At 39.9% G+C, this 27,884-nt stretch overlaps 2 protein-coding genes across 5 annotated transcripts in view; one reads left to right on the top strand and one right to left on the bottom strand.

The window, feature by feature from the left end:
* eps15l1a (epidermal growth factor receptor pathway substrate 15-like 1a) overlaps positions 1-13,488 on the top strand; it is a 50,535-nt gene extending 37,047 nt beyond the window's left edge. For all 4 annotated transcript variants that reach the window (XM_036586217.1, XM_036586215.1, XM_036586216.1 and 1 more), the window contains one exon: positions 8,669-13,488. In XM_036586217.1, coding sequence (XP_036442110.1) covers positions 8,669-8,815 — 147 coding nt within the window. In that variant the 3' untranslated portion in view covers positions 8,816-13,488. The remainder of the gene's footprint in view (positions 1-8,668) is intronic.
* A 10,500-nt stretch (positions 13,489-23,988) lies between these two features.
* Positions 23,989-26,440, bottom strand: klf2a (Kruppel-like factor 2a). The gene is made up of 3 exons (XM_036587042.1): positions 26,174-26,440; positions 25,011-25,914; positions 23,989-24,878 (listed from the first exon to the last, which is right to left on the bottom strand). Exons 1-3 carry the CDS (start codon positions 26,243-26,245, stop codon positions 24,703-24,705), a joined length of 1,152 nt encoding a protein of 383 aa, XP_036442935.1. The 5' UTR covers positions 26,246-26,440; the 3' UTR covers positions 23,989-24,702.
* Between the last annotated feature and the right edge of the window lie 1,444 nt (positions 26,441-27,884).

The raw sequence follows: 27,884 nt of genomic DNA, 5'->3' as shown, positions 1-27,884 counted from the left end.
GCCAGATGCTGAAAACCTGGGCGTTGGCTTTAGAAGCTTCAGGCTGATGGGTATTCACCCTGCATTTAATCAACTTTTGCCAACATGTTTGAACATGCTGGAAAAACCACTTTCACTTCTGCGAACTATTCGGAAGGACATCTTTCTGAAGAAAAGCAGAAATAAAGCTCTAAGGAGGCCACACCAGCATTTCTTTTGATAGCTAATTGTAGCAGCTGATGGCTAATTGTGCAACCCATGTGGGTCATTTCCACCCCTCGCACTGTACTCTGTGTCCTCTGCACACAAACTGGCTCTCATCCTATATATAGTGGAGGTTTTATGAGGGGTTATGTTCGCTGTGCTGTGCAGTCTTTGAGAAATGTTTCTCTGCTAAAGATTTGTTTGGCTCAGTAGAGACAGAACACAGTCACGACTAAATTGAGTTGCTAAAGTTAACTGTAAAGCTTTTAGCCATTTTGTGAGAAGCATTAGGATAATGTTGGTTTGATCAAGCTTTTGCTGTGGAAGCTGCACCCAGAATTTCACATTTTGTTTTCCAGAGTGAACTGAATGGTTGATTGACTCAAAAAAGAAATAGTGTGAAAATCTGGAAAGCAAAGCTGTGTCAAACAATGATTTTACTTTTGAGATTTTAATTTATTCCATAGGCCAAGATTTAGACCCATTCTCCTTGTTCTAGTTCAGTAGTATGTAGTTTAGAGGTTTGTGTAGTTTTACACCAGAGCAATCTGTTACACAGATATACATGATCATGTAATTTACAGATAATTTACATAATGAAGCTGTTCACTATTGTTTGTCTTGTCGTGACAGAGTTCTCTACCACCCTATAGATCGGCTCATGAAGATCTACCGTGCTGTGCAAAGGTGTCAGTTATTTAATTTCCAGTTGAAACAGCCACTAAGTTATTCATTTCAGCATAGAAACACATGTTTAACAAAGGAATAAAGAAATCTACAGAGGTCCTTTTAGACACCTCCAAAGCTCAGTCTTAGAAACTGGTTTCATTTTGTGCTTCTCACAATCCAAGTAATCCCAAACACATTCAGTGATGCTGAGGTCTGGACTCTGGGCTTCTCGACAGCTACATGTCTTTTCAGACGCATAGCGCTGAGTCGTCTTCTCACAGTGAAAGGATGGACGGAAACGTGTGTGGATGTTTTCAGATCTGAAGCAGCTTGATTTTCTCCTCTCTCTCAGAGATGAAAGCTTTAAGAGCTGTTTATCTGATGGGGACAGTTTTGAGGGTCTAGAAATCTGATAAAGAGAGCTGGATTTTAGCTCAGTAATCAGATTTGTCAGTGCATGTGAACTCTTACTCTGATTTCTTTCGTATTTCTCAGTCTGCGCATATTCGAAAACAGACCACAGTACCAGAGATATGCAAGCAGCGCTGCTGCGAGACGACATCAAAGCACTTTTGGAGTGATGCTAAAACTAACTACACGCTTGACGGAATTGAAGATTTAAATATTCTTCATCTTCTAGATGATGTATGTTTATATTTTCAGGAAAAGTGGCTCGATGTTTTAAAAAAAACGCAGCGGCATGAAGTCTTAGTTTCACATGACGTTTACGTCACATTTTCTGTGAGTTTATTAGTGAGTTGTGAAGCAGAAATCTGATTACTGCATGACTCGTGTAGACCCGAATTTTTCCATTATCTGATTACTCAAGTGCATGTAAATGTGTTGATTGCATTACTGGCAAAATCTGATTTTCTGCAGTTATCAGATTATTAAGTTAATGTTCCTTTGAATTTCCCCTTTTTGACTTTATGCAAATACATTATCTTATATCTAAATATCTCCTAAAACATGAATGACATGTTTTTACTGGCCGTTTTGACTGGAAATTAAATAAGCCAAAGGCAGTCTCTGACTTTTGCACAACCTGCAGAGCTTATTTCCAACACACTTTGCTTTAATATTCAGATACTGTTGAAGGCCTTGTTTAACAGGGTTAAATGTTGTTTAATTACAGTTGGAACTGAACTGTGCAGAGCAGTAAATCTCCAAGAACAGCGTTGGCCAGCTATGGTCTAATCATACCAGCAGTAGATAGACATAAAAAGGTTCCCCTCTAAAAGCACCCTGAAGTTAGAGTTAGTTACTGGCAGTAGGGTTTTGGGCATGCAGTTAGCAGTGCATGGTGAAGGAGGTTATTAGGAAGCCGCTGGTCTTAGCTTTTGGAGATGGTTTCATGGTGACTGGTTGACAGGAAGGAGCAGTATCACTACTCAGCTTGCAGGCTGGAGATTTCTCAGCATGGGATATGGTGTGCATCCTAGCTTCTTTACAATGCAAAAACCCACTCAATTTAAGACCCATTGATTTTTGTACCATGATCATCATCATAATCATCATCATCATCATCATCCTCAGCCATCATTCTCCTGTTGTTGGTGTGCATGTGATGGGGACGCAGGGCTTGCTAAACCATCTCTGGTTTTTCTTCCTGTCTCATGAGCTCAGTCCCATCAGAAATGCAGCTAAATGTACAGTATTTGAGAAAATCATGCCATCTTTTTTGGTCTTCTTGTGGTTTGATAGTTGTACTGTTGCCAATAATTATTAGGCAAATTATTTTGAAACAGTTACTACTAAACTCAAGAGGTTGCTGATGAAAAAAAAAGCATCTAGGGTTACTTGTGAACATGATTGGAATCCTCTGAAGTGTGATTACATAACTTAAAGGGCCTATACCTTGGAAAACTAATTTTTTTTTTTTTTTCACTTTTTGAAATAAAAGTTTGATGTAAACTCTTATTAAAGTTTCAAACCATCCACAGTCCATACAGTCTATATAGTCCTATACTAAAGTCTAAATACCCCCATTCAAATTATGTTTTGATGATATTCAAGTGAAAATGCTCATTTTAGTGCACAGTTTCTATTTATTGTATATGACAAAAAAACTAAAAATAATACATTTCAAGAATAAAGTTGTAATATTTCAAGATAAGTCGTACGACTTTTTATATCTTTTTACCAGTGGCCCTAAAACACCATCGTAATTCTATGAGTTTCACATATTGGAAAACATAGAATATATGCCCTAACTTTTACACAGGCCTCATTGTATGTTTAATTTTTTTCTTGTATGTTAAATTCAGCAGATAAACAGTAATTGTGCATTAAAATGTGTAGAACTTTTATTTGGTAGAAGATGTGTTGATTTATTTTTCGCTTAGAAAAATCAGCAAAACATGTTATTTGACAGGGGCGCCCAAACATTGCATATGACACCCGACACATTGACATGTCTCCATCCATTCACGGTGAGGTTATAAGCAGTGTTTGGCAGCCAGTCAGAATATAATCATTACATATATCAGTCTTAAAGGCACAGTAACAAATTAGATTAGGCCTGTTTAATCCTAAGGGGCTCCTTATGGTATGTATTCTGGACACACACTCACATTATAAATGGACATCTGGGGACAAAAATAAAATACAAGAGAAATGTAGGATACTGGCCCTTTGATGTCTAGCTTTGAATCTGAGAAAAGCAAAAGATTTCACATAGAACACTGGAAACTGAAGCTCATTTATCTTCAGTCAATCTGAAATCTGATGTGCATGTTCATCTCAAATGTGTCCTGTTTGTTCACTGCAGTTCACCTTGTCTGTCCTCAAAGTGTGCAGAATTTGTCTCTCTTCACTTCTGTCACTGTCTCCCAGCTTCATATCAGTGCATGCTTCTTTTCCCCTGTCCAACGAGATCATTCCTTTCATCAAAAAAGCCTGATTAAAAGATCCATCATGTGTCATTGGTGTTAGTGGTCTATTCAGTGTCCACCGAGCCATTTGTCTGTGTGCAGTTAAGTGAATGGTGTGTGGCAGTTTGCTGTATCTCTCTCTCTTTTGTTTGTGTGTTTTTTTTTTCTTTATGATCTAATTTTCTTTTACAGGGACTGACAGAGTTAAGGTAAGATCATCTGAAAATGTGGCGAAGTAGATTCTGTCCCTTTTGGTTATGTATCACACAAACTGCAGAGGAAGCAGATGTGCTCAGTCACTGCATGCTGTGATTGTGTACTGGATCATTAGATTCCTTTTCTGAATGAAAAAAATAGGGCTGTAAAATAATTAAACCTGATTAATCACATTAGTTTGTGTAGTTAATCAAGGTTATTTGCATGTTTTTTTACATGTAAAACAGTGAATTTTGTTATAGATACAGTACTGTGCAAAAGTCAGAGATTATTTTCTTTCAGTTTTTGAAAGAAATCTGCAGGGGTATTTTTTGACACCTCCAAAGTTCAGTCTTAGACGTGGGTTGCCTTGTCTGTTTCTCACAGTCCAGGAAACCCCAAACACATTCAGTGTTGAGGTCTGGACTCTGTGGTTCTGTGAACACCAGCAGCTTCTTTGTTTGATGTGTCCGTCTCGTTTTCTCAGTGAGGTTCTTCTTGAACAGCTACACATCCTTTCAGACCCACAGAGCTGAGTCGTCTTCTCACAGTGGAAGGATGGACAGAAACACCTGTGGATGTTTTCAGATCTGAGTCAGCTTGATTTTCTCCTCTCTCTCAAAGATGACAGCTTTAAGTTCTGACTACTCCTGTTTGTTTATCTTTGACTTTTCCTTTCTTTTTGCAAGTGGATTATTTTATATCTCATCTCCTCAGAAATATCTCCTGAAATATGAATAGCTTGTACTTAGTGCTCTCTGGCTTTTGCACAGTACTGTATGCGAGAGGGCAAAAGAAGCTTTGTTAGAATGTATTTAGTACTTTCAATCGTTTAATAACATTTTTTTGTCACCTTGTGAACGCAAGGGTCACATGACTGAACGAGTTAAATTCCATTTTCCTTCACTAATGTCCAGAGAGAGTAATAGTGGCTATATGTTCCAACCAATAAGTACATATATATATATATATATAGTATATATAAGCCAATGATTCAGCTGCTCTGTGATTGCTCTTGCTGTCATTCAAACAACTAATGAGCTCTCTTTTTAGTTTGCTGCTCATTGATTTATCCATTTTAAGCTTGATTTGCCCCTTGAGACAAATGTTCACAATCTAAAGCGATTTTCCTGGTTAGGAGCTCGATCGGAAGCGACCGACGGCACAGATGATCTGGTAGTGTGAGCGGAGAAAGTGAACGTTTAGCCCTCCGATCGACCTCTGAAGTGACCCTCCGATATTATCAAATATATATATCAAAATATTATCAAATGTCTGATATTTACGACTCAAAACGTTCACGAGTCCTGTAGTGTGAGAAGATCACAGATGAACTCGGTGACTGATTCAAACATCAGCCAAACAGAGAGCTAGAAGGTCCGGTCCAGTAAGTTTAGCTTTGTGTGTGATATGTAATCTGAGGAGATGTGGGAGTTTGAGTTCTTATTCGTAGCCTGAACTCGTTATGTGTGTTACGCTTTCTCTTTTTTAATTATCTAGTCTGAATGCCCTCGAGACAAAAAGACAAGAAATTCTGTGACACACTGACAATAAGTTTGTGATGCTCTCCATTTTAGAAATCTGTTAAGATTTTAAAAGTCGTGAAGTTTACGCCCAGCCTATGGCTTCAGTGTAAAAGCCGTTTAACATCCGTATTCGAACAAGAGGGCCGCAATCCTGGATTCCTTCATAGCAGCATACAGCATGCTAAGGCTGGATTTCAGCCTGGAGATCTTTCTACTTAAGAAAAATGCCTTAACAGCGTTAATCACATTAGCCCTTTATTAGTGTGATAACTTTGACTGCCCTAAAAAAATAGTTATAGCTAAAGAAAGTTATAGCTAAGAAAGATTCAGGAATTCTGGTGTAAGAATGTATACAGTAAATATAGACTTAGCACTGATAACTACATTTAAAAAAGAATAAAACTTCCATTCATCTTTCCTGAACTGTAAATCCCAATCATAATGTGAGAAAGAGCGTTGTCTGTAGAATTCCCCAGGCATAGTAGGAGAAAGAGGTGGTGTAAATGGTCTCATGACTTGGTAACATTTAGTTTAGAAACATAACAACAGAGATGCACAATAGAATCAGAGTTGCCACAAGGAAGAACCATAAAATCTGAAGAAGCTGGCTCTTTCTTATTTTTGAAGTATGATCCTTGGTTTATTTATTGTTCGTTTTTAGCTTAATTTAAGATTTCTTGTTAGAGCTGTTGAATTTTCCAGCAGTCCACATTTTTGGCCTCAGGACAACATTCCCCTGACTTTCCCATAGTCGCCATATCATGTGACTCTTAATTGAATCTTAGCTTGTTTTGTCTAACCACAGAGTGCCTGGGATTTCATCCAAACTACAAATTAAAATTTTAGATCACAAATCATGGATCTGGCAAGCAGTGCTTGTTTAAGTGTTTTTGGCAGGCACAAATAATGTCTTGCATTATTGTTCTGATATACACTCACGGGTCACTTTATTAGGTACACCTGCTTTGTGTCTACATTCTTTGTCCTTTTTTTCAGCTGCACTTACGATATACAGTACTGTGCAAAAGCCAGAGACCACCCTTCATTTGTTTAATTTCCAGTCCAAACAACCATAAAGTTAACTGTTTTTCAGATGTTTCTCAAGAGATTAGATGTAAGATTATCCACTAGCATAAAGAAGGGGAAAGTCCAAGGAAACAAGATTTTCCAAATTTTGTTAAAAACAAATTAAATAGGACAAAGACAGCTTACTCTTCTTCATTTTATTATTCTAGTCTTTTTTATTACCATTTTTATGGGTCACAGTTTTCAAGCTAGAACCACAAAACTTTGCAGGATCGTTGAGCTTATACAGGAATAATGTGCTTGTGTTCTTGGGATTGTTCGCACGTATGCTTTCCGTATGTAGTGTTCACTGAAAGTTTTTCCCTATAAGGAATGAAGGGAAGTATGTTAAAAATATATTAAAGCAATAAGCCACAAGAGGTCGTGCTTTACTGTGATTTTATCACAGGAAGGGTGTTCTTAGGCATAATTTAAGTTATTATTAATAATAATCAACATAAACAAGTATTTCGCCAAGAAATGTACTTCCTTTAAAGTACGGTCTCGTTGCCAAGCAACCATGGACGGCTGAATGAGGAGGAAACGTTCAGTCCCCCATCGCTGTATATTGCGGTCATTTCATGAATTTTTAAACTTGTCGTCGTATAACAATGAACATTTGATAACAGCACTGTTGAATGCAGATACTTTCGCTTTAGAAGTACGCTTTGGTCGTATTTAGCACCAGCGGCTCCTTCTTCTCACACTGGTGCTGAATCTCAAATGGCTCCCTGCTCCCTACATAGTGCACTACGTAGGGATTTAAATACTGGATCCTGCAGCCCAACAGAGCAAAATATAGCTAAGAAATAGTCATTTGGGACTCAGACACATCCATCCTTAATAAATGATGCACTGTTGGCTGTAGAGGCTAGAATTTCTAAACTTTAATAACTAGCACACTATTTAGGGAGTACAGAGCCGTTTGGGATTCAGCCTGGGTTTGACGCGACTTCTGACTGAAACATGAACATTTGAAGCGTGTAAGACATTCAAGTGACGTTTTTAGACTTTTATACTGCCGTTTTACAGTTAATCATACTGTAGTTACTTTAATTCAAGCCTGTGATATTAATGATGGAGCTATTTAGGCTGTTGGCTCTTTTAGCCTGTTAGCTAGCTGACCAGCCTAGTTCTATTTAGGAACATAAGTTGCCAGCCCCTCAGTTTAAACAAAAAACAGGTTCTTACTTCATCAGTATACTCGGTGGTCCATGCGAGCAGCATTACAGACAAAGATTATTCCATTATCAGCACAAGGGTTTTTGTGCTTTGGCGTAGTGATATACAATTCAGTTGTTGTGAGGCGGTCACAGGTGCGTGAATTGTGTGTATGAACTGTGGATTTTAAGTTTTTCAGCCAATCAGATTTTAGGATTCTGTTTTTTAAATATATATAATCTTATGTGCTTCAAATTATGTCACAAAGGACATCTTTCCCACTGACCCTCGTAGACATTACATACAGGCCGTAGGAATGGCCTAGCAACACCTTAGCAACCACCTGGGATTTCAACAGCTTAGTCAAGCCAACTTAGTTTGTTAGTGTGCTTTTTCCTTCTAGTCTAATGTGCAAATTATTAATTCATTTGCAAACCTATCAAAGAAGCTAATGGTGTTCTCAGACCGTTGGTGTGACCATGCCAGAGTCCAGACCTCAACATCATTGAATATGTTTGGGATTACTTGGATTGCGATGTCTCATGTCACATGTATCATAGCTGTATGTGACCAATATGATTTATAAAATGATTTAATTAAAATTAGCAATAAAATTTTCTTTTACATTTGTTTTCTGCTCTTTCTGAACCTAAAAAATGAATAACTTTCACTTAATGACTGTTTTGACTGGAAGGGCGGTCACTGACTCTCAGTACCCAATATGGGAAGTAGACCTAAAAAAATGAACAATGAGTGTAGATACGAAGTTGATGTTCCAAATAAAGTCGCCAGTGAGTGCACATACAGTTGTTTGTGGTTTGAGATTTTGTGATTTTCTTGTCTGTTTAATGTACAATGATAATATTCTATGTATGATGTTTTAGTCTAAGGACAAAACAGTCTGTACTTGCTATCAGCTGCAACTTTAATAGTGTCAAAATGAGGTCATAAGCTAGTATTGACAGCATGCGGCCCTGTGGTTTGTTTCTCTGTCAGTTTGGTAATGAGGCGCAGCAGATGGAGTGGGCGAAGCGCGAGAGCGAGAGAGCAGAGCGAGAGAGGCTGAAGAGACTCCGGCAGCAAGAGCAAGAAGACCTGGAGCTGGCCATCGCCCTCAGCAAGGCCGAAATGTCCAACACCTGACCTCCCTGTCCTCACATGCACCTTCCTCACACCACTGCAGCAGCCAGAGGAAAGCGTGAATGTGTGTGTGTGAGAGAGAGAGAGAGATAGAGTGAATGAGAGTGAGTACGTAGTGTGTGTTGGAGATCGGAGAGTTTAAAAAAAATAGGGAGTTCTCACCGTTCAAACGTTTCCTTTTACTTTAATGTGACGTGTCGATATGGGGCAACCCATGTTTTTGTGAATGGGCTAGTTCATTCTACATGCACTGCATTAACCTGCACTACTCTGACAGAAATAGTTTATTTAAGGTGTCAATGTGTGAGTGGACGCGTGAGTGTGCGAGTGAGTGTGTGCTCCTGCATGTGTGTCTCAAATTAGTGAACCTGTTAACAGAGCCATAAGTCGTGAGTTTGGTCAATAAAGCCCCTTACTATAACCCTTTTACTGGACAAAAAGAAACAAATGCTATAGAAACTCTAGAATGACTGAAAGCATATCATCCTAAGTATCGTCCATGTCTGCTTTGGGCCTCTCCGACATGTCCAGATATTTTTAAAAACATTTTAAAAAGTCTTTGTGTTTTTGAAAACCTCTCCGTCCACATTAAAACGTTAAGAACAACTCAGAATGCTCACTTGAGGATTCCAGCCCAGTGCAGGCGACTATAACCTATAAAATTTAATGCCAAACCCCTCCAGAAGAACATCTAGAACACAAAGCTGAAACACAGATTTTCTTAGAGGCTTTGACATTTGAGGCGTTTTAGGGCCTCTGTTAAAAAAATAATAATAATAGACTTCAAGAATAAAGTTGTAATATTTCGAGGAAAAAGTTGTGATTTAAAGTTGTAAGTTGTAGTGTAAAGTTGTAATTTCTATCATAAAGTCATAAAGTTACAAGAATAAACTCGAGTTGTTTCGGGGCTAATTGTCGGGGGGCTGGCATAACATGTTGGGGCCTCGGTTTCTGTAGTGGCAACGACGAAGAAGCCGAGAGCACCGGAGTTCCGCTCCTTCAGGATCGATCATTTTGATTATCGTTCTCATTGTCTCCTGTGAAACTACATGCCCTCTTTGAATGGCAAGGAGATGTAACCACCGATAGGCTTGTAGACGACCATTGCCTGCGAGTTCTCCTTCAACAATAGAGACAATTTCCTGCGAGTCCGTCTGGTTCTTTCTTCTAAATAAACACAGTTTCTTGTACGGCCATTTCAGCAATTTCTTATACTAATAACAATCTGCTGATCTGCCAGAAGAGACAGGGAGACTGAGTATTTCTTTATTGGTGAAAAATATACGAAAGTGTAACTTTACCGTCTCCTCAACATCCCTCATTTTAACACAAGGAAGTTGCTACCTTCCTTTTGCAAACCCTTTGGCCACAGTGTGACTTCCCACTTTAATGTTGTGTTTCTATGACTTTATTCTCGAAATATTACGACTTTATTCTCGAAATATTACGACTTTATTCTGGAAAAGCCGACTTTATTCTCAAAGTTTGTTATTTTATTTTTTTAGCAGTGGCTCTAAAACGCTATCGTACATTCCAGCATTTCACACAGGCTCAAAGTTTCTGCCAGAAAATTAACACTTAAAAAAGCAAAAGAAATACTAACCATTTTACTGGTTATTAATAATCACTTTTTGTATCTTTAGAATCATTTTGCTTTCGAATCTTTCGAAATTTGTAATATTTACAATCAAGTCGACACTCCATTCAAATGACTGTGGTACAGTTTGATGCCTTTGTGCTATAGTTTAAAAAAAAGTAAACCTAATTTCACTTATAAGCATTACCATCACCAAACTAGTGAGCATTTCCAGAGTTCTCCCTGCTCAGTGCATGAAAATGACATGCACAAGTTAGTGGCGTGATGTCAGCATATAAAAAAAAAAACAGCGTTTTGCATGTCTGCACAAAGATCTCCACCCTGCAGGGCATTGTCAAAAACCTCATTTTTCAGTGGACAAAAATGACATTTTCTTGTGGACAGGAGCCCAAAAAGCAGAGAAAAAAAAATAGTTTTTAAAAATATCCGAATACATGTGGGCGAGGCCTCAGTTGCTTCCTAAGTTCAGTCGCATGCTACCTTACACAGGACTGGTTAGCTCATTTCATATTAAAGGGATTTTGATATACAGTGCTGTAAAAAAGTATGTACCCCTTCCCAATTACTTCTATTTTGCATATTTGTCACACTTGAAGATCATCAAACTACTTTCAATATTAGACAATGATAACCTAAGTAAACACAAAATGCTGTTCTTAAATGATTTCATTTACTGAAGGAAACATGCTGTTCAGCCCTACCTGGCCCTGTGTGAAAAAGTGGTTTCCCCCTTAGCTACTAAATCAACCAGTTAACCAAATTCAGTTGGCTACTGGGCTCAGTTTCACTAGACACACCCAGACATGACTGCTGGCAGACCTGCTGAAACTAAACATCACTTAAATAGAACCTGCCTGGCAACGTGAAGCAGCTAGAAGGTTTAAAAAAAGCAGCACGCGATGCCACGTTCTAAAGAGATTCAAATACAAATGCGAAGTTATTGAAATCTGCCAGCTTGGAAAGGGTTGCAAAGACATTGCTGAGGCTCTGGGATTCCAGCGAATCACAGTGAGAGTCATTATCCACAGAAAAGTTGTGAGCCGTCCAGGGAGTGGCCCCCCCTACCAAAATTTCACCGAGAGTGCATCGACGGACTCATGAAGGAGGTCACAAAAGAATACTGACGAACATCTAAAGAACTGCAGGCCTCACTTGCCTCAGTTAGGGTCAGAGTACATGATTCCACAGTAAAAAAGACACTGGGCAAAAATGGCATCCATGGGAAAGCTGCATGGCGCAAACAACTGCTGACCAAAATGGACACAAAGGCTCGTTTCACATTTGCCAAAAAACATCTAGATGACCCCCAAGACTTTTGGGATAATATTCTGTGGACTGATGAGTCAAAGGTGGAACTTTTTGGAAGACATGGGTCCCATTAGATCTTGTGAAAAGCTAACACCACCTTCAGCCATAAGAACATGATACCAACAGTCAAACGTGGTTGTGGTATTGTGATGGTCTGGGGATGCTTTGCTTCGGTAGGACCCGGACGACTTCTCTTAATTGTTGGAACGATGAATTCTGCTCTGTCAGAAAATTCTGAAGAACGCCCATCCGTCAGTTTGTGACTTAAAGCTCAAGCGCAGTTGAGCTGTGCAGCAGGACAATGATCCAAAACACACAAGCAGGTCCACCTCTGAATGTCTCAAGAGAAACAAAATGAAGGTTTTGGAGTGTCCGAGTCAAAGTACTGACTTGAACCTCATTGAGATGCTGTGGCAGGACATTAAACGGGCAGTTCATGCTCTAAAACCCCCCAGTGTAGCCAGATTAAAACAAGTTTGCGAAGAAGAGTGGCCCAAATTCCTCCACAGCGATGTGAAAGACTCATCACAAGTTAGCGCAAATGTTTGATTGCAGTTGTTACTGCCGAGGGTGGCACAGCCAGTTATTAGGTTTAGGGGGCAATTACTTTTTCACTTGGTTGATGCAGGTTTTGAATAAATCTTTATCTTCAGTAAAATGAATGATCATTTGAAAGCTGCTTTTTGTTTACTCGTGTCTTTCTCTTATATTAAAATTAGTTGGATGATCTGAAACAATTAACATGACAAATTAACAAAAATAGAAGAAATCAGGTGGGGAGCAAATACTTTGTCACAGCACTGTACGTAACAATGAGAAGCTTGCCTTTGATAAGTGTGTGAAAGAGCTATCTGATTACGACTGGAACAAAATGACAGTGTACGTTTTTCTTTCAGTTCTGTTTGGTGTCTGTAAAACTGCAGGTCGAACAGATTACGGTGCTACAGTGCATCTCATAAGAGAGAAGGTGCAGTGCTTTGTCTCACAGGTCAAGTATGTTTGTGGTGCTGAGGTGACAGACAGTGGAAAAGATTTAGGAAGGATTAACCAGTTCATGTCTGTTTGTTTCTGTTACTGTTGCGTTATTTAAATGACTGACATCATTAAGTTAAAGCATAACCAGTGAGTCCGTGGGCCTATAAGCATAATCCTCAAAACATAGTAAAGTTGAAACGTTTATCTTAGAGTGCTATTTGAATGGGATTAGTTTTGCATGGAGAACATTTACCTTCTATAAAATGGGTTAGAAATAACTCCGGGTTGTGTTAATCCTGTGCTGTAAACCAAGACATAGAAATAAAGCCAGATTATATTAATTATTTGCTGTAAAATGAACAGTAGACATGTTTTATTAATATGTTCTGTGGAAAAGGAGTTTTCCTTACTAATTTCCCACTCTGTTGTTGCTTTTTTCTTATTTGCAGTGAACCAGATATCCGTTCATAATGCATACTCATATATCAAAATTAGTTTGAACGCACACCCCTGTTTACTTGTATTCTCTATGGCCCAAATCAAGACATTTTGCATTGTCCTACCTCAAGTATACCAAGCATTAAAACATGAAAAATGACAGGAAAAAATGTATCCATCCAGCGGTGTTGACCTGTAAATTCTCAAGATAATAACACATTGCATTGACTTAAGACTGCAAGGTAAACAGTTACAGTACATTCTCAGAAAAAAAGGTACTAAACTGTCACTGGGGCAGTGCCCACCTTGTCACCGGGGTGGTACCCTCAAGGGTTCATCTCAGTACCTTTAGTCAGGGAACATAATTGTACCATAATCCATTGAAATGATATTTTCTAAGTTGTACTGACTCCACACCCCGTCTCGTCTCCAGGCTTTTATTTTATTGTTCTGTTTTAAAACATTCGGTTATGAAAAGTACAAATACAAACTTTTCACCTGGGAAAACTTATTTAAGGTACCTTAAAACCACTGTTGTACCTTTGAGCTCCATTTACATTGTTTATACCTTGATGAATGAAAATGTCCCGGCACAGAACCTTTATTTCTAACAGGGTATGTTACTATCGCTCCAAAAAATTGGATGTTTTCTGCTTGCGAGGAGCCGAATGCATTGCGTATGGAGCTGTTTTGGTGCGGCGTCAGCACGTTAAATCGAGTAGCCACTCCTGTATCTGTGATTCATATAGAAACTTCATATCCTGTGTAATAAAGACTACAGATGCTCTGTGGTAAAACTTCATTACCTCATCTCCCCTTGCAAAACTAATCCCAGCTAAATAGCACTTTATTATTGAAATTAACCTGCTTAGTTAAGTTACTGCTATTTTCTATTTCCCCCTTAACTCTTCAGTATTAACCACGTTATTTTGCTGAAAAAGATTTTTTTTTTGACTGTATTTTACTTGAACCTTATGCTGGTGGTACTGTCGGGCATGTTTAAGCCTGTGGTCTTGCTAATTGGATAGTAATAACTTTAATAATTCATGTTTTTGAAGTGGTTTTGTTCTCATTTAGTCGACTTCCATCTCTCTCACTCTATGCCTCATGGAGACGTTATGTGCTCACTCAAGCAAGCTAAGAACCCTTCAGTGCTAATGTGACAGAACAATAGCCAGATTCAGGTGCCACAGCTGATAGTGTGCAGATGTTTGGGTAAAGTTGATGCTGTTCAGAAAATTACCAATTATAAAACTGTGACATAGCTGATCATTTCTTGGTAGGCTGTTTTCTTAAATTGTGCTCCACCTTTCAGTTCTTGGCACCTACCGTTATTCTCAGCCAATCATCTTGTGATCTTTTTCCTCCTGTCATCAGAAGTAGCTGCTTGAACTTTCTCTTTTCCTTTAGCATTGCTTTAAACAGTATTACTTTTTTTTTTTAAGTTTGCACCCCGAGGAACACGCTGGGCTAGTTTAACAAAAGCAACCCAGATTCGTTCTGTTCCTGGCCTGCATCTCTCTGTTACAGGCAATCATCATCTGAAAGTGCTGCAAAGGCCAGGACTAAGCTATAGTACTGCAAACAATGGGCCTCATTCACCAGTCGTTCCTAAGAAGAATTTTCTTCTTAAAACACACTTAGAGTTTTCACGAAGAGTCCAACATTCTACACACACTTGAGCACAAAGGTGTGAACAGTTGTGCGGTTTAAGAACACGACATGAATCTGACGTAGACTTTTTCTTAGAACTTTTCTCAAGAACTAATTTAAGAACAAACCTAGGAAGGTACTGGTGAATGAGGCCCAGTGATGTCTGGGCAAGGGCAATGTCTGAAATCTAGTCGATATATCTAATATTTCTCATTATGAGATTATTATAAGATTATTTAACTTAGTTCTGTATGTTTTATAGTTATTATCATAGTATTAAGTCATATTATCTAGAGAAATTGTCTTATTCTGTTGGCATACAATTGTGCTTGTTTGAAGAAATATTTAAAATGAGCTCAATTTTCTGCCAGTGAAATAGTTTCTTTAGACAGAACTGCTTAGGTATACGTTAAATAATTGAAAAATGAAAAATATTAGCTATATCAGCAAGATTTAAGATTATTTTACTTGCAAAGATATTTTTGCAGTGTTGTGTATAAAAATCATGAGGGCCATTTTAAGCTCGACAATATTAAATGCATAAAGTCGTTCAGAGCCGAAAACATTATGCCTCATGTCTTCATCACGCGCCCGAACATTTCGTTAGACGTCCACTCATGCTGTACTCGTCTCTGATACCTCCATTGTGCAATAGTTTGTATATTTTTTATTTGTGTGCTGAGATGTCTGTAAATCCATTTTGACTCTTTATATCCGTATGTGAGCATTTTAAATGCCTGTTGTATTACGTTAAGGTAAATGACCCACAGCTCTCACACAGAGCGTTTCTTTTGGCCTGCCTTACCCTCTCCTCTGTAGATAACGTAAAAAACCAAATTATTAATCGTCATATTGAAATGCATTTTTAAAAAGTACATAAAATGTATATTACATCTGTTCTATTTGTCCTATAAAACATGAATAACTCCAAATGTGTAACTTGAAACATTTTAAAGATTTCAAACATTGGTGATCACTAGAAAAATGCCAATGCTCAGTATGTGGTCCTTTGTTTCATAGAATAAAATGCACCATTTCAGATACATTAATGTGTCCCATATGATTATTTTGGGTTGGATTGCTGTTTGTGTGAGTGCAGTGAAATTCAAAAATGCAAACGTTTGTGCACGTCAAACCGTTTTTGTTGATTTTCTAAATTTAAAATAAGAGATTGATGATTTGACAGAGATTGCACTTCTGCACATTTTAATGCACAATTACTGTTTATTTTTCTAAATTTACCATATCAGGGGACAGGGGGGCACATAAAATGAAGCCTGTGCATAAGTTATGGCACGTTTTATATGTAATGTTTTATTTGTTTCCAACATGTTAAACTCAGCAAATACATAGAAATTGTGCACTAAAATTGCTAAAAAATTCGATATTTAAGTTTCTAAGGCTTAATTAGAAAATCGTCAAGATTTAATTTGACTGGGAATATTCAAACTTTGTAATCTTAGTGTTGCATTTACAACTGTAAATATGACACTAAGGTTAATGTATTTCACTTTAAATCTACTGGTTAATTTTTTGAAGTATCTAGGTCAGATTATTCATTATTTTTTGAATTATCTAGGTCAGATTATTCAGTATTTTTTGACATATCTAGGTCAGATTATTCAGTATTGTTTGAAGTATCTAGGTCAGATTATTCAGTATTTTTTGACATATCTAGGTCAGATTATTCAGTATTTTTTGACATATCTAGGTCAGATTATTCAGTATTTTTGAATTATCTAGGTCAGATTATTCAGTATTTTTTGACATATCTAGGTCAGATTATTCAGTATTGTTTGAAGTATCTAGGTCAGATTATTCAGTATTTTTTGACATATCTAGGTCAGATTATTCAGTATTTTTTGACATATCTAGGTCAGATTATTCAGTATGTTTTGAAGTATCTAGGTCAGATTATTCAGTATTTTTGACGTATCTAGGTCAGAATATTCAGTATTTTTAGATCCAATTATTCAATAATTAATCTTTGAAATTTAGACTTTATTTTCTCACTTCAGAGAATATAGGGTAAAATGGATTCTTAGTTGTGAAGTCATTTTGAACCCATGTCGTAGCTTAAAAAGTGACAATTTTTTTAATGCTCCTTTTTAAATGAAACAAACGCACAACGGATCTTCAGTAACATGTCAAAAACATATCGTCGCTGTCCAAAGAAAAACATGTCCAACATCTCCAAAATAGTAACTTTACAAAAGGACAAAAACACTCTTTACTTTTATTGTAAGTCAATGGAAGGAGATTTTTTTCTAAGCAATTTTGGTGCATTTTTATTGGTCCATTCATCATGAAATTTTCACACAATGCGTGTAATGCCTGCCATGCTTCAAATGATGTAGAAAAGTGAAAATTGCAAAAAATGGAGATACATGTTTTTCTTTGGACAGCGACAATATGAAGGTTAGGATTAGGTTATGGGTTGAGGTTAAGTTTAGGGTGAGAATTAGGGCCAGGATTAGGATTAGGGTTAGGTTTTGGGTTGAGGTTAAGGTTAGGGTTAGATGAGTTGATGTAGAATGACCTTTACGTTCAGATATAGCTCTGAATGGGAAACCATGCTTTAATAAAACACTTCAGATTCCACTCTGATGTCTGAACTGCAGCAGGGACGTTTGCTTTGGATGAGCAAAGTTATGTCATCTACTTTTCACATTTTATTGCGCTCATTGAAGCCCAGTGGGAATTGCACTCGAGCTGCTTGCGGGAGCACTTCAGAGAGTTATGACTTTCAGCAGATCATGAAAACTAAGAGCAGCTGCAGAATGAAAAGTGAGGAGAACCTATGCTGATGTTAGCTGACTTTAGTGGTATGAACTAACAGGAAATTCCACGTTAAGTTTTTATTGACTCGACATGCATGGACGGTGCTGTTGGGGAAATGAAAATGGAGGAAATGGGGTGGAGAGACAGATACGCTTACCTTCCAAATTCTGGTCTGATGTTTACTTGCGCTGCATTCTTCCCCACTTATTTACCTTTTCCCTTCTGGGTCTCGGCCCAGAGTGCTGACCTTGTAACGAAGAATAAATAACGCAAGATGTTTCTTTTTCATTTCTGTTTTAAACAGGCTGCAGTCAAATACCTTCTGCTGATTTAGAACTGTTTTTCCAAACGTGGCTTAAATCTACTCCAATGATATGATTTCCCACAGGAGACAGCTAAGGGTGGGCCATATGGCACAAAATATACCATCACGAAACCCCAAGGTATTTTCACGATACGTGTATCATGATATTTAGTTCTTCTGAGGTCGCGAGCAAATTGGAATGAACAAAATGCTCCAGCAAAACTGTAGTGACAAGTTCAACACTGTAAAAAGTGGAGCAGCTCGGAAGTTGATTTGAATTGATGTAAAGTATTAAATTTGTTCTTACTTATTCATTTAACTTTATATTGTTTCTTTTAATCTACTTATTTGAGCCAGTTAAATTCCTTGTTCCCACATTAGTTTCTTTAGATTGATCATTCTGTAAAAAAAGGCTATGAAACTATGAGCACAATGACAATACGAAGGGCTCATATCTCCCATTTTCCTTGTAGTTCATTTTTTCTTCTGAGGTCCAACTATGTATAATTTGTACCAAAAGTAGTTCCTTAGTTCGTTTTCACATAATAATTTTCCAACTTTTCTTATTCCCTTCAAATTAAACAGGCTGTTATTGTTACTGTACCTTTAAGACTGATATACAGTTGTGTGCAAAAGTCTGTAAACCCCTGTTCAAATGACATTTAGTTAATTTTCTAAAGTGAACACATCCTCTACAGAGGATATGCTTCTGCATGTCAATGCATAATTACTGTTTATTTGCTGAATTCAACAAATTAGAAAAATAATATATATATATATATATATATATATATATATATATTTATTATATATATACACACACACACACACACACACAAGGTGCCAAAACTTTTGCACAGGTTACATTTTGTGTTCTTTTTTATAAACAGTAATTGTGCATTCAAATGTGCAACAGTGTGTTCTCTGTAGAGGATGTGTTCACTTCTTTTCAATGAACAAAAAATGTAATTTGACAAACTTTTGCATACATACAACTGTATGTAAATGGCCTCTGTTCTGATTGGCTGCCCTGCATTGTGCCTCAGTTTGGGCTGAAACACTCCTTATAACTTCATTGTGCATGGGCATGGCTAAATTGCTGCAGGCTGAATAGGTGTACATGAAAATAATAAATTCAAAATGGGCAATTTTTGCAGCTTAGTTTTCATAGATGGATTGTAGGCACTGGGGCGTGAATTGTATGTTTTTGTTGTAAACTTTACAAATGTTTACATTCTACATTATTGCAAGAAAGCATGGCAAATTTTTTTAATAAAGTAAAATGATGTAAAATGATTGCCCTTCATCCAGGCAGCTGCTTGTTATCATACAGTCTATGAAGTTTAAATACACTGGTTGCTGTTGGTTCTCTATAAATGGTCCAAATCTCCCTTTTTTATGAAATGTGCTGTTGTTGTTCCAGAGCAGGGGTGTCAAACTCAACCACTAAAGGTGCCATATTAAAAAATCTCATCAAATCTCATCTGTGGGCCAGAGAAAAAATGCTTCATTTTTAATTAATGTTGTGCTGTAACCTGAACTGGGCATTGTTTATTCAAAATATTCAAAAACCTCAACAGTAAAATACAAACACTTGTAGTAGACCTTGAAATATTATATGGACACTTGAAATATTCAAAATTTAAATGTCCCCAGGAGCTCAGTCTTTTAAACCTACCTATTTGCTTGAAACAGACACCTGGCATCTTTTCTTTGCTTCAAGTTCATTAAGACTTGGGCTCAGTTTCTGAGCTGCTGAGCTGATGTTAAGTGTTTATATTGGTTGAACTGCAGCTGAAATGCATTTTGGTGATATGATTGGTCTGGAATTGCACAGTATTCAGTAGAATTGAGGTGTAACCACTGACCCATGGACTGTTGTTGGGGAGGAGAGTCAGAGCACATTACGTTGCAGGGCATGCTGGGAACTGTAGTGCATTGCATCGTGAAACAGGCTAATATTAATAGAAAATTAAAATACTTTTGCGGGCCAGATAGGATTGTGTTGTGGGCCTGATCTGACCCATGGGCCTTGTGTTTGACACATGGGCTCTAGAAGTACTGACTATACCCACCATTAACTCATATATCATGACAACTTATCACGATAACGATAGAAAATGGTCCTGTTGCCCACCTCTAGATGTAACCCGAGCTTCTGAAGAAGAAGTCTAGTCTATAAAACACTGCCTTTCTATTTTAATTCGTACTTCAGTTTTAATAGTACAGCAAAATCACTGCTGGTGAATTAACCTCTATGATTAATCTACTGCTATTGACTTTATTATGTGCATTCGATATGAGCTCTCATTCTCGTGCACATATAGGCCGTTCTTGGAAACAAGGGGATATTCCATGTGCAGTAAAGGGGTTGCAGGTGTTCTGTGAGCAGTATTAGGTTATGTTATTTTGTGGGAACGTGGATGCTGTGTGTTTTAAACGTGCATAGTGGTCCGTGGAGGGGTGTGGATATCGGTCCAGCATATGTCATACAGGTAATACAATCCGTTCCGAAAGCTCGGGATGTGAGTGCAGCCTTAGTGGACATAAACATATAGGCAGCTGGCTGGGGGGAAATTGTGTTTTTAAAGCCTGCCCTTAACACAGCTAATGGTTGTGATGGAGCATTGATTTAAAGCAGTGTGCCATGTTGTAGGCCTAATCCGAGATCAATCTGCTCCTGAGGTGTTCCAGACGCGGCAGAGTTTGGCGTATTTAATCAGCTGGGCCTGGGAGTGAAGGCTCTCTCCTCAGAGTAATGCCGCCCAGGGGATGTTGTGGTACAGACAGAAATGCTGGTGCTTTCCAGCCGGACTGTCAAGAGAGGTATGCTGGCTAATAGAAGCCAGATGGACACCCTCCATTATGCTGTCACACGAATGTGGTTTCCTATCAGCCACGGGGACTATCGCCTTGCAGGCTGTGTTTTGGTATGTTACAGCAATGACGTGCAGAAAAGGACGACATGCAGTGTCATCACCTCCTTCTCGAGATGTTTTGATTTACCAAGAGTTTAATTGCTTCTGGCTTCAGCTCCTGATGGATGATGGATTCAAGAATTTAGCGTGGCATAGAAGTCGGTGCAGAAGGATCACTGTTAACACCTTTGTCTTTGGGCTTTGGGCCTCGCCTGAAACTAATTACATACGTTTATCCTTTTGGGAAGGTTCCAGTGGAGTTCCAGCAGGTGGCAAACTTGTCCCGTGGCATTCCAGCACTGTCCGAGCGAGATAAAGCTCTCACTTGAGGAAGCAGTGCGGTAAGCTGAATGTGAAGACCGAGCCAGTGTTCATAGACAACCACACTGAGCTTATCTCAACCATTCCTGGACCTTCCATTTAGAAGCTACCACACTATTTTGATTTTGCACTTCTTGTCAGATACCTTCAGTTGACCAAACAGCTCTGGTGTCAGGATCCTTGGGCAAGTTCCGTGGTCCCTCACTGAAAATCTTACATTTCTTTCAATAACCATCCCAGTATTAAGAGATATATCTTAGCCAAGAACCTCCTTTCAGATGGTGCTTTCACAATAGCGCCAGAAGACATCATTTACTAGGCTTTTAATGCGTTTTAGATTCAGGATCTGTACTTCGCCAACTCCAAGGCCTTTGATCTCCTCTGCTTCAACTCAATGTGTTTCTCTTTAGCAGTTCTACATTCAGTTGCGAAGGCCATATTTTTCAACCTCACCTTTACATGAAGAATTATGAAAGGCTTAAAACAATGCCGACCAAATGAAAAATGTGCTTTCGTAGCCACCATGGCTGCTGGAGCCTGGCTTGCCTCTCTTTTTTGGACAGTGCGGGTGAAGTGAGAGGAAAATTAGTATTTCATTCAAGCTAATGCCTTATGTAAAGATTTTGGGATGAGAAATTGTCTGGGATTTACCAAAATAAAGTATACTCTTACTATTGGTCCTACACTGCTGTCATTAGTAATGGTATCAATGGAGAAAAATCGGCGGTTATTTCTCAAAGCAGCTTTGTCAGTTAGCCAGATGGTGTAGGCCCAAAAAACAGGCCCTTAGACCCAGACCCAGACCCAGACCCAGGCCCTTCTAGTTAGAGACAACCTAAGGAACATTGCTATAGGACAATCTTTTGGCATAAATTACTCAGCTTACTGAGACGGTGATATTTCGCAAAGCAGGGTTTTCTCAGTTAGGCTTAAGTTATCCAGCTTAGTGACAAATCCTGTTTGACCCTTGATGGTTCAGTGTTATGTCTCTGTATTATAGGTACACACTGCCTTAGAGTCATTTGTCAATTGGTTGATTAAAAAAGTCTGATTAAAATGTTTCTTTTTAATTACTTGGCGCAGTAAACAGAGGATCTGCAGCTCATTATAAAGCCTTGTTCAGCAGTCTGAAGATTCTCCATAAGGGGGAGCTATTAGCACTGAAGAAGCAGCCCACGCTAGCAGGATCTCATATCACGAATGCATGAATGTTTGTAGTTACAAATCATCTAAAAGTATATTTAGTACAATTAAATGTTTGCATGTATATGATTACTTGATTCATCAGCATAATCGCTGGATTACTCGCTCGCTAATCTTAGAAATAGTGACAGCCTTTGAGCCATTACACCGTAATCCCCCACGCACAAATGATTTCATCATTTCACAGCAAGCATGTCTTCATGTGCACAGTGCTATGCCACAGGTATTTGAGTAGCTGTCGCAATCGCCTGAGATCTGTTTTGGCAAAATAGTTTGGGACAGGCCCAGCTGACTTAACAATTATACTGTAAAGCTGAAAAGTGATCTGAAAACAGCCTTAAAGTGATATGAAAATGGTTTTCTTTTGCCTCAGTGAATATGCCAGCTACTGACATGGTTGCATTTCCTCTTTTCCCTCAAAATAGCACTCAGATCTTGATATGATATCTCTTGGTATCTCATAGTAGTGAAAGGTGTTATGTTTCTGCTTTGCTGCACAGACCCTGACCGTCTACATAATAGAAAGTTCTCAGTGCACACTGGCGTGAACCATGTCTTTCAAACAAGGTTCACACGAAACCCAAAAGAACCATTAGACACATAATACACTAACACCTTTGACTCTGAGAGCCGTTTGTCTTTCTTGGATGGGATTCTGTGTCCTGTGACCCAAATACACAGGCTGGATGTGCCTTATTATGAGACCAGATAGGTGTTTTAAGATTTATTTTATTCTTCTGTTTACAGCTTCTGGAAGACTGGACTCTTTGTTTTTCCCTCCTTATGCCCTCAAACTTGGAGAGGCCATGCCAACCTCCTGCTATGTCTCTTCAGACTAGGCTAAAAATGTCTCGGGCCTACTGTTTTTAAGTGGAACAAGTGATCCGTCAACGTTCATTTAGATATGAATTCATGCATTCCTGAGCCTCTTGAAGTGAACAGCTTTGAAGCTCAAGACAGTCATTTCACCCTGCTGTATTTTCTTTCATTGAGGCACCCCTCTGCCCAGACATGACTGCATTTAGTCAATTATGTAAATGTAATGTTTGTATTTTTAGTTGTAGCCTCAGAGCTGCAGTGGTGGCACTTTAGCAGCTGGGAAACATCGTGTTCTCACTCAAACCTCGGTGGGGTTGTCCAAGCACAAAAGCCTTAACCGCTGAGACCCCTACTTTTGGGGACTGTCTAGGGGCTCGAAATAGGAACACTTGGATTTAAGTGTGCACTAGTTCAAGTGTGGACTACTTTGTTAGAAATAAAGGTTCTGTGCAGGTACATTTTCATTTATCAAGGTACAAACAGTGTAAATGTTGCCTCAAAAGGTGCAACAGTGGTTTTAATGTCCAATTGAGAACCTTAAATAAGTTTTTCCAGGTGAAAAGTTCATATTTGTACCTTTTCATAACCAAATGTTTTAAAACAGAACAATAAAATAGAAAGCCTGGAGACGAGACGGGGTGTGTGGAGTCAATAAAACTTAGAAAATATGATTTCAATAGATTATGGTACAGTTATGTTCCCTGACTAAAGGTACTGAGATGAACCCTTGAGGCTACCGCCCCAGTGACAAGAGGGGGACTGCCCCAGTGACAGTTGAATACCTTCATTTCTGAGACTGTAGTGTCGGTCACCTTAAGGGACTTTAAAACATGAAGAACCACAGATGACAAGCCACGAAGTAGATATCTCACTTAAGTTTAATATGTACAGTAAATACACTATTTACATTGCATAAATTATGTACAAGTCGAAAGACTTTGTTCTGAAACAACTCAAGACATATTTGTAGCCCTTGAACCTGGGACAGTCTGTAATACAACTTTAAAAACATGTATAAACCGTTTCAAAAGAAAAGACCCTGATTTAAATGTTAATATGCAAGTAAATTGAGCCAAAACATTAAGTCTCGCATGACTTGTGTGGCTGTTTTAGAAAAGAAAAACATTGTCTAAAAGCTTATGTTTTTTTTTTTTTTTGGAAACCGCTGTATAATACAATAAAAAACATATTTATGGCACTTGAGATGTATAGCCTGCATGTAATAAAAAGGCACTATCGTGACGTCTGAAGCACGTCATGTTAATAATTTCTTTTTTTTTTTTTATTTACTGATTCCAGTTGCGTCAGAGGTGTAGGTCCAGCCTAATGAGTGGTTTCGCACTTTTAAAGCTCCTTGACAAATACTTGTCCATAAAAAAGTAGTACCAGCTACACGAGAGGAAAACATTGGTGCATAGCGTTCAGCACAATGTCCAGTCTGTTCGTGTTTTGTCTTGGAACAAATACTGAATAGATGCAGAAAGGCTTAAAAAAAGAACTCGAGTGGTCCCAGCATTTGTCTTGACGTTCACTGTTCATGTTCATTGTGCTTTGGTCCATGAAAAGTCAGTTCCTACATGTGCCTCTTCATGTGCAGGGCCAGGTGGTCGGACCTGGAGAAGGCGCGTTCGCACAGGTGGCACTGGAAGGGCCGGTGGCCGGTGTGTTTGCGGAAGTGGCGGGTCAGCTCGTCGGACCGGGCAAACTTCCAACCGCAGCCTTCCCAGCTGCAGTGATAGGGCTTCTCGCCTAATAAGAGAACAGACATAATGCATGGTTAGTCTTTGCTATAGTATAATGCAGGAGTACAGTAATGCAACATGCGTTAATGCATAAGAGTAATGCAGCAATGCAACTGTAGTAACGCAGTTCGTTCTTTACCTGTGTGCGTCCTCTGGTGCGCCTTCAGGTGCGAGCTCTTCGTGTACGTCTTGCCGCAGCCCACGTACGTGCACGTGTGCGTGGCCGTGCGTTTCCTGGGCCAGGTCCTGCGTCCGCGCTTGGGCTTGCTGGCGTCCAGCTCCAGTGGCGAGGAGGGCGGCGTGAGCAGCGCTCTCTGGCCGGCGCTGGGCATCGCCACGCCATTGTAAGACAGCTGCAGCTGCGGCGGAGGGGGCGCGGGGAAGCCCGTGTGGAAGCCGGACCCGAAGGGCACAGAGCGGCACATGGGAGCCTGGCATTCGGGGTGCATCATCTCGGCCGGGCTGAGCGGAGGGGTCATGCTGCCGGAGCCCTGGGGAGAGTGGGCTAGCAGTGGCTGCTCGTATGCCCTCATGCAGGCTCCGTTGCTCGTCGCCTCCTGCTTGATTTTGGGCACCATTCCCATCACGGGCCCGTAGCTGTCCATGCACGGCTCGACTTTCACGCTATCAGCAATGTCCTGAGTTGTGTACGGCGGCGACCTGACCAGAAAGCGTCCCTGGATGTGGTTGGAGGGATGATGAGGATGAGGAGGAGGGCAGTAAGTGTCCACTTCGGAGCGCAGCAGCTCGGCCATGAGGCTAGCGCTGTAGCCGGGGGGAGAAGCAGCCAGCTCGGTCGTTGGGTACGAGCTGGACGGGGCAGGCGTGCTGCTGTAGCCGCCTCTGCCCTCCTGCATCCTGTAGTCGGCCCCCAGAGCCATGGCCATGCCGGACATGGGCGGGAGGTTCTCGGAGCACGCCGTGTTGGCCAGGATAAACTCCAGATCCAGATATTTGGCCAGATCCTCGTCGTCGTGGGGTCTGTCCAGGCTCGAGGACAAGTCGGTCAAGCAGTTCACGTGCAGGTCATCGTCCTTCCACCTCTGCGTTAAAGACAAGCAAAAGGCTGTAGGTTAGCAAATGCAACGCGCGCAATGCAGTGAAACGAGCAAATGCAACGGCTTAGGCAAGTCAGTCAAACCAAGATTCAGAAACGAAACGCATGTGGTGAAGCAGCTCAAATCACTTCTAAGCACAAGCCTGCGGTTATGAGGGAGGTTAGCTGACAGCGAGGCTGGAGGCTGTGCGCGCAAACACGCACGGAGCGCTGGAAAAGCTCAAAGAAGTGAAGCAGACACTCACGTTTTCCCAACTTTTCTCCTTCTGCGCGGCGAAAGTTGAAATGGATGGCAAAATGGTCCCGCTTAAGGCCATCTCCAGTCGTTCCAGTGATTACAAATAAAGAAAAAATAATAATTTTTTTAAAAAGTTCAGACGCTGTCTTAACTTTTCAAGCCTGTCCTACTTGAAAAGGTAAGAGTGGCACCGCTGCGTTCAGCGGAGCAGCTCAGACTCTGCGCTCCAAACACGCAACCTGACGTTTCAAACCCATGAGCAGACCTGATTGGTGGCTTATAAGCTGCGCGTCAGCGAGGCTCGACCAATCAGGGCGGGCAGAGGAAAAACGTGCTGGGCGTCCCTAATTTTAGCTCCGGTATAAAAGACGAGAGCCTCAGTGAGAGAGAGAGTGAAGGGGTGAGGGAGTGATGCAGTGAGGGCATGAAGGGGTGAAATGAAACTAGTGAGGGAATGAATAGGTGAGGGATGGAGTGAGTGAGTGAAGGAGTGAATGAATGAGATAATTAAAGAGGGACTGGTGAGGGAGTGAACAAAGCACAGAGGGAATGAGTGAAGGAGGGAGTGAAAGAGTGAATAAGTGACGAAGAGAAAGAAAATCGAGTCACTAGTGAGGGAGTGAGTGCATAAAGGGGTGAACAAACTAGGCCTACAGAGGGAATGAATTAGTGAAAGAGTGAGTGAGTGAATGAGAGAGAGAGAATAAAAGAGGGAGTGAGTGCATGAAGGAGTGAACAAAGTACAGAGGGAATGGGTTAATGAACAAGTGAGGGAGGGAGTGAAAGAAAATCAAGGAGTGACTGGTGAGCGACTGAGTGCATGAAGGAGTGAACAAAGTACGGGGGAATGAAATAGTGAAAGAGTGAGTGAACATGTGAGCCAGCGAGGGAGGGAGGGAGTGAACGAGTGAGTGAGAGAGAGTCATAGAGCGACTGGTGAGGGAGTGAGTGCACGAACGAGTGCAGAGGCAAAGTAGCAATCAAGTGAGCGAGTGAGCAAGTGAGAAAATGAAGTGCGTGAGCGCGTGCTGTGTGAATCGGACGCTCGAACGTGTTTACACCCCCCCCCCACACACACACACACCGCCCCCCCGTACAGAAACAAGTCAAACAAGCATGACACGAAAGAAGAAAGCCTGTTCTAGCTCCCTCTTTCTCCTGGAGAAGAGAGAGAGAGAGAGAGAGAGAGAGAGACATTCACACTGCTTTGAAAAGCATCCATACTGCTATAGTCATTATCAAGAACATGATGATTTGCGTCACGAGCTCATAAACGAGGTTTCACAAGTAAACATTAATTCTGCTTGAAAATCGTGTAATAAACGCCTTTATTAACCTGCTGCTCTCTGTAAGCTAATAAACACCACCAAGTCTGTAGCTCCAGTCGTCTACACTCAAAAACAAGGTTCTTTAAGGGTTCTTTAGTAAAGCCAATGGATGTATATAGAACCATGAACACTCAAAGAACCATTTCCATGCTTAAATGGTTCTTCAGAATGATGGAGAATGTGTGAGTTGGCTACCCGCTAGCTTTCTTGTTCGAATTTCCCCGTTCCACCTTAAATGATGCAGCCGTTACATTGTAAAATGCACCATTTAAGGTGGAACGGGGAAATTCGAACAACTTCAGCTTCGTTTCTATACCGAATTTTCTGAAAGCGGTTCGATGTAGCGCTAAAAATGGTTCTGTTCTTGTGACAACGTTAAGCTTGTAACAA

The sequence above is a fragment of the Colossoma macropomum genome, unplaced genomic scaffold (assembly GCF_904425465.1).
Source record: "Colossoma macropomum unplaced genomic scaffold, Colossoma_macropomum, whole genome shotgun sequence".
Classification (NCBI taxonomy): Eukaryota; Metazoa; Chordata; class Actinopteri; order Characiformes; family Serrasalmidae; genus Colossoma; species Colossoma macropomum.
This window is presented reverse-complemented; position numbering and strand designations above follow the sequence as displayed.

What these genes read in the sequence shown, in the direction of transcription:
- klf2a (XM_036587042.1), bottom strand. Translation starts at nt 26,245, where the DNA reads ATGGCCTTAAGCGGGACCATTTTGCCATCCATTTCAACTTTCGCCGCG. An exon ending in AGGAGAAAAGTTGGGAAAAC is followed by an intron (nt 25,915 to 26,173) that starts GTGAGTGTCTGC and finishes TCTTTAACGCAG; the next exon opens with AGGTGGAAGGACGATGACCT. An exon ending in GCACCAGAGGACGCACACAG is followed by an intron (nt 24,879 to 25,010) that starts GTAAAGAACGAA and finishes TTCTCTTATTAG; the next exon opens with GCGAGAAGCCCTATCACTGC.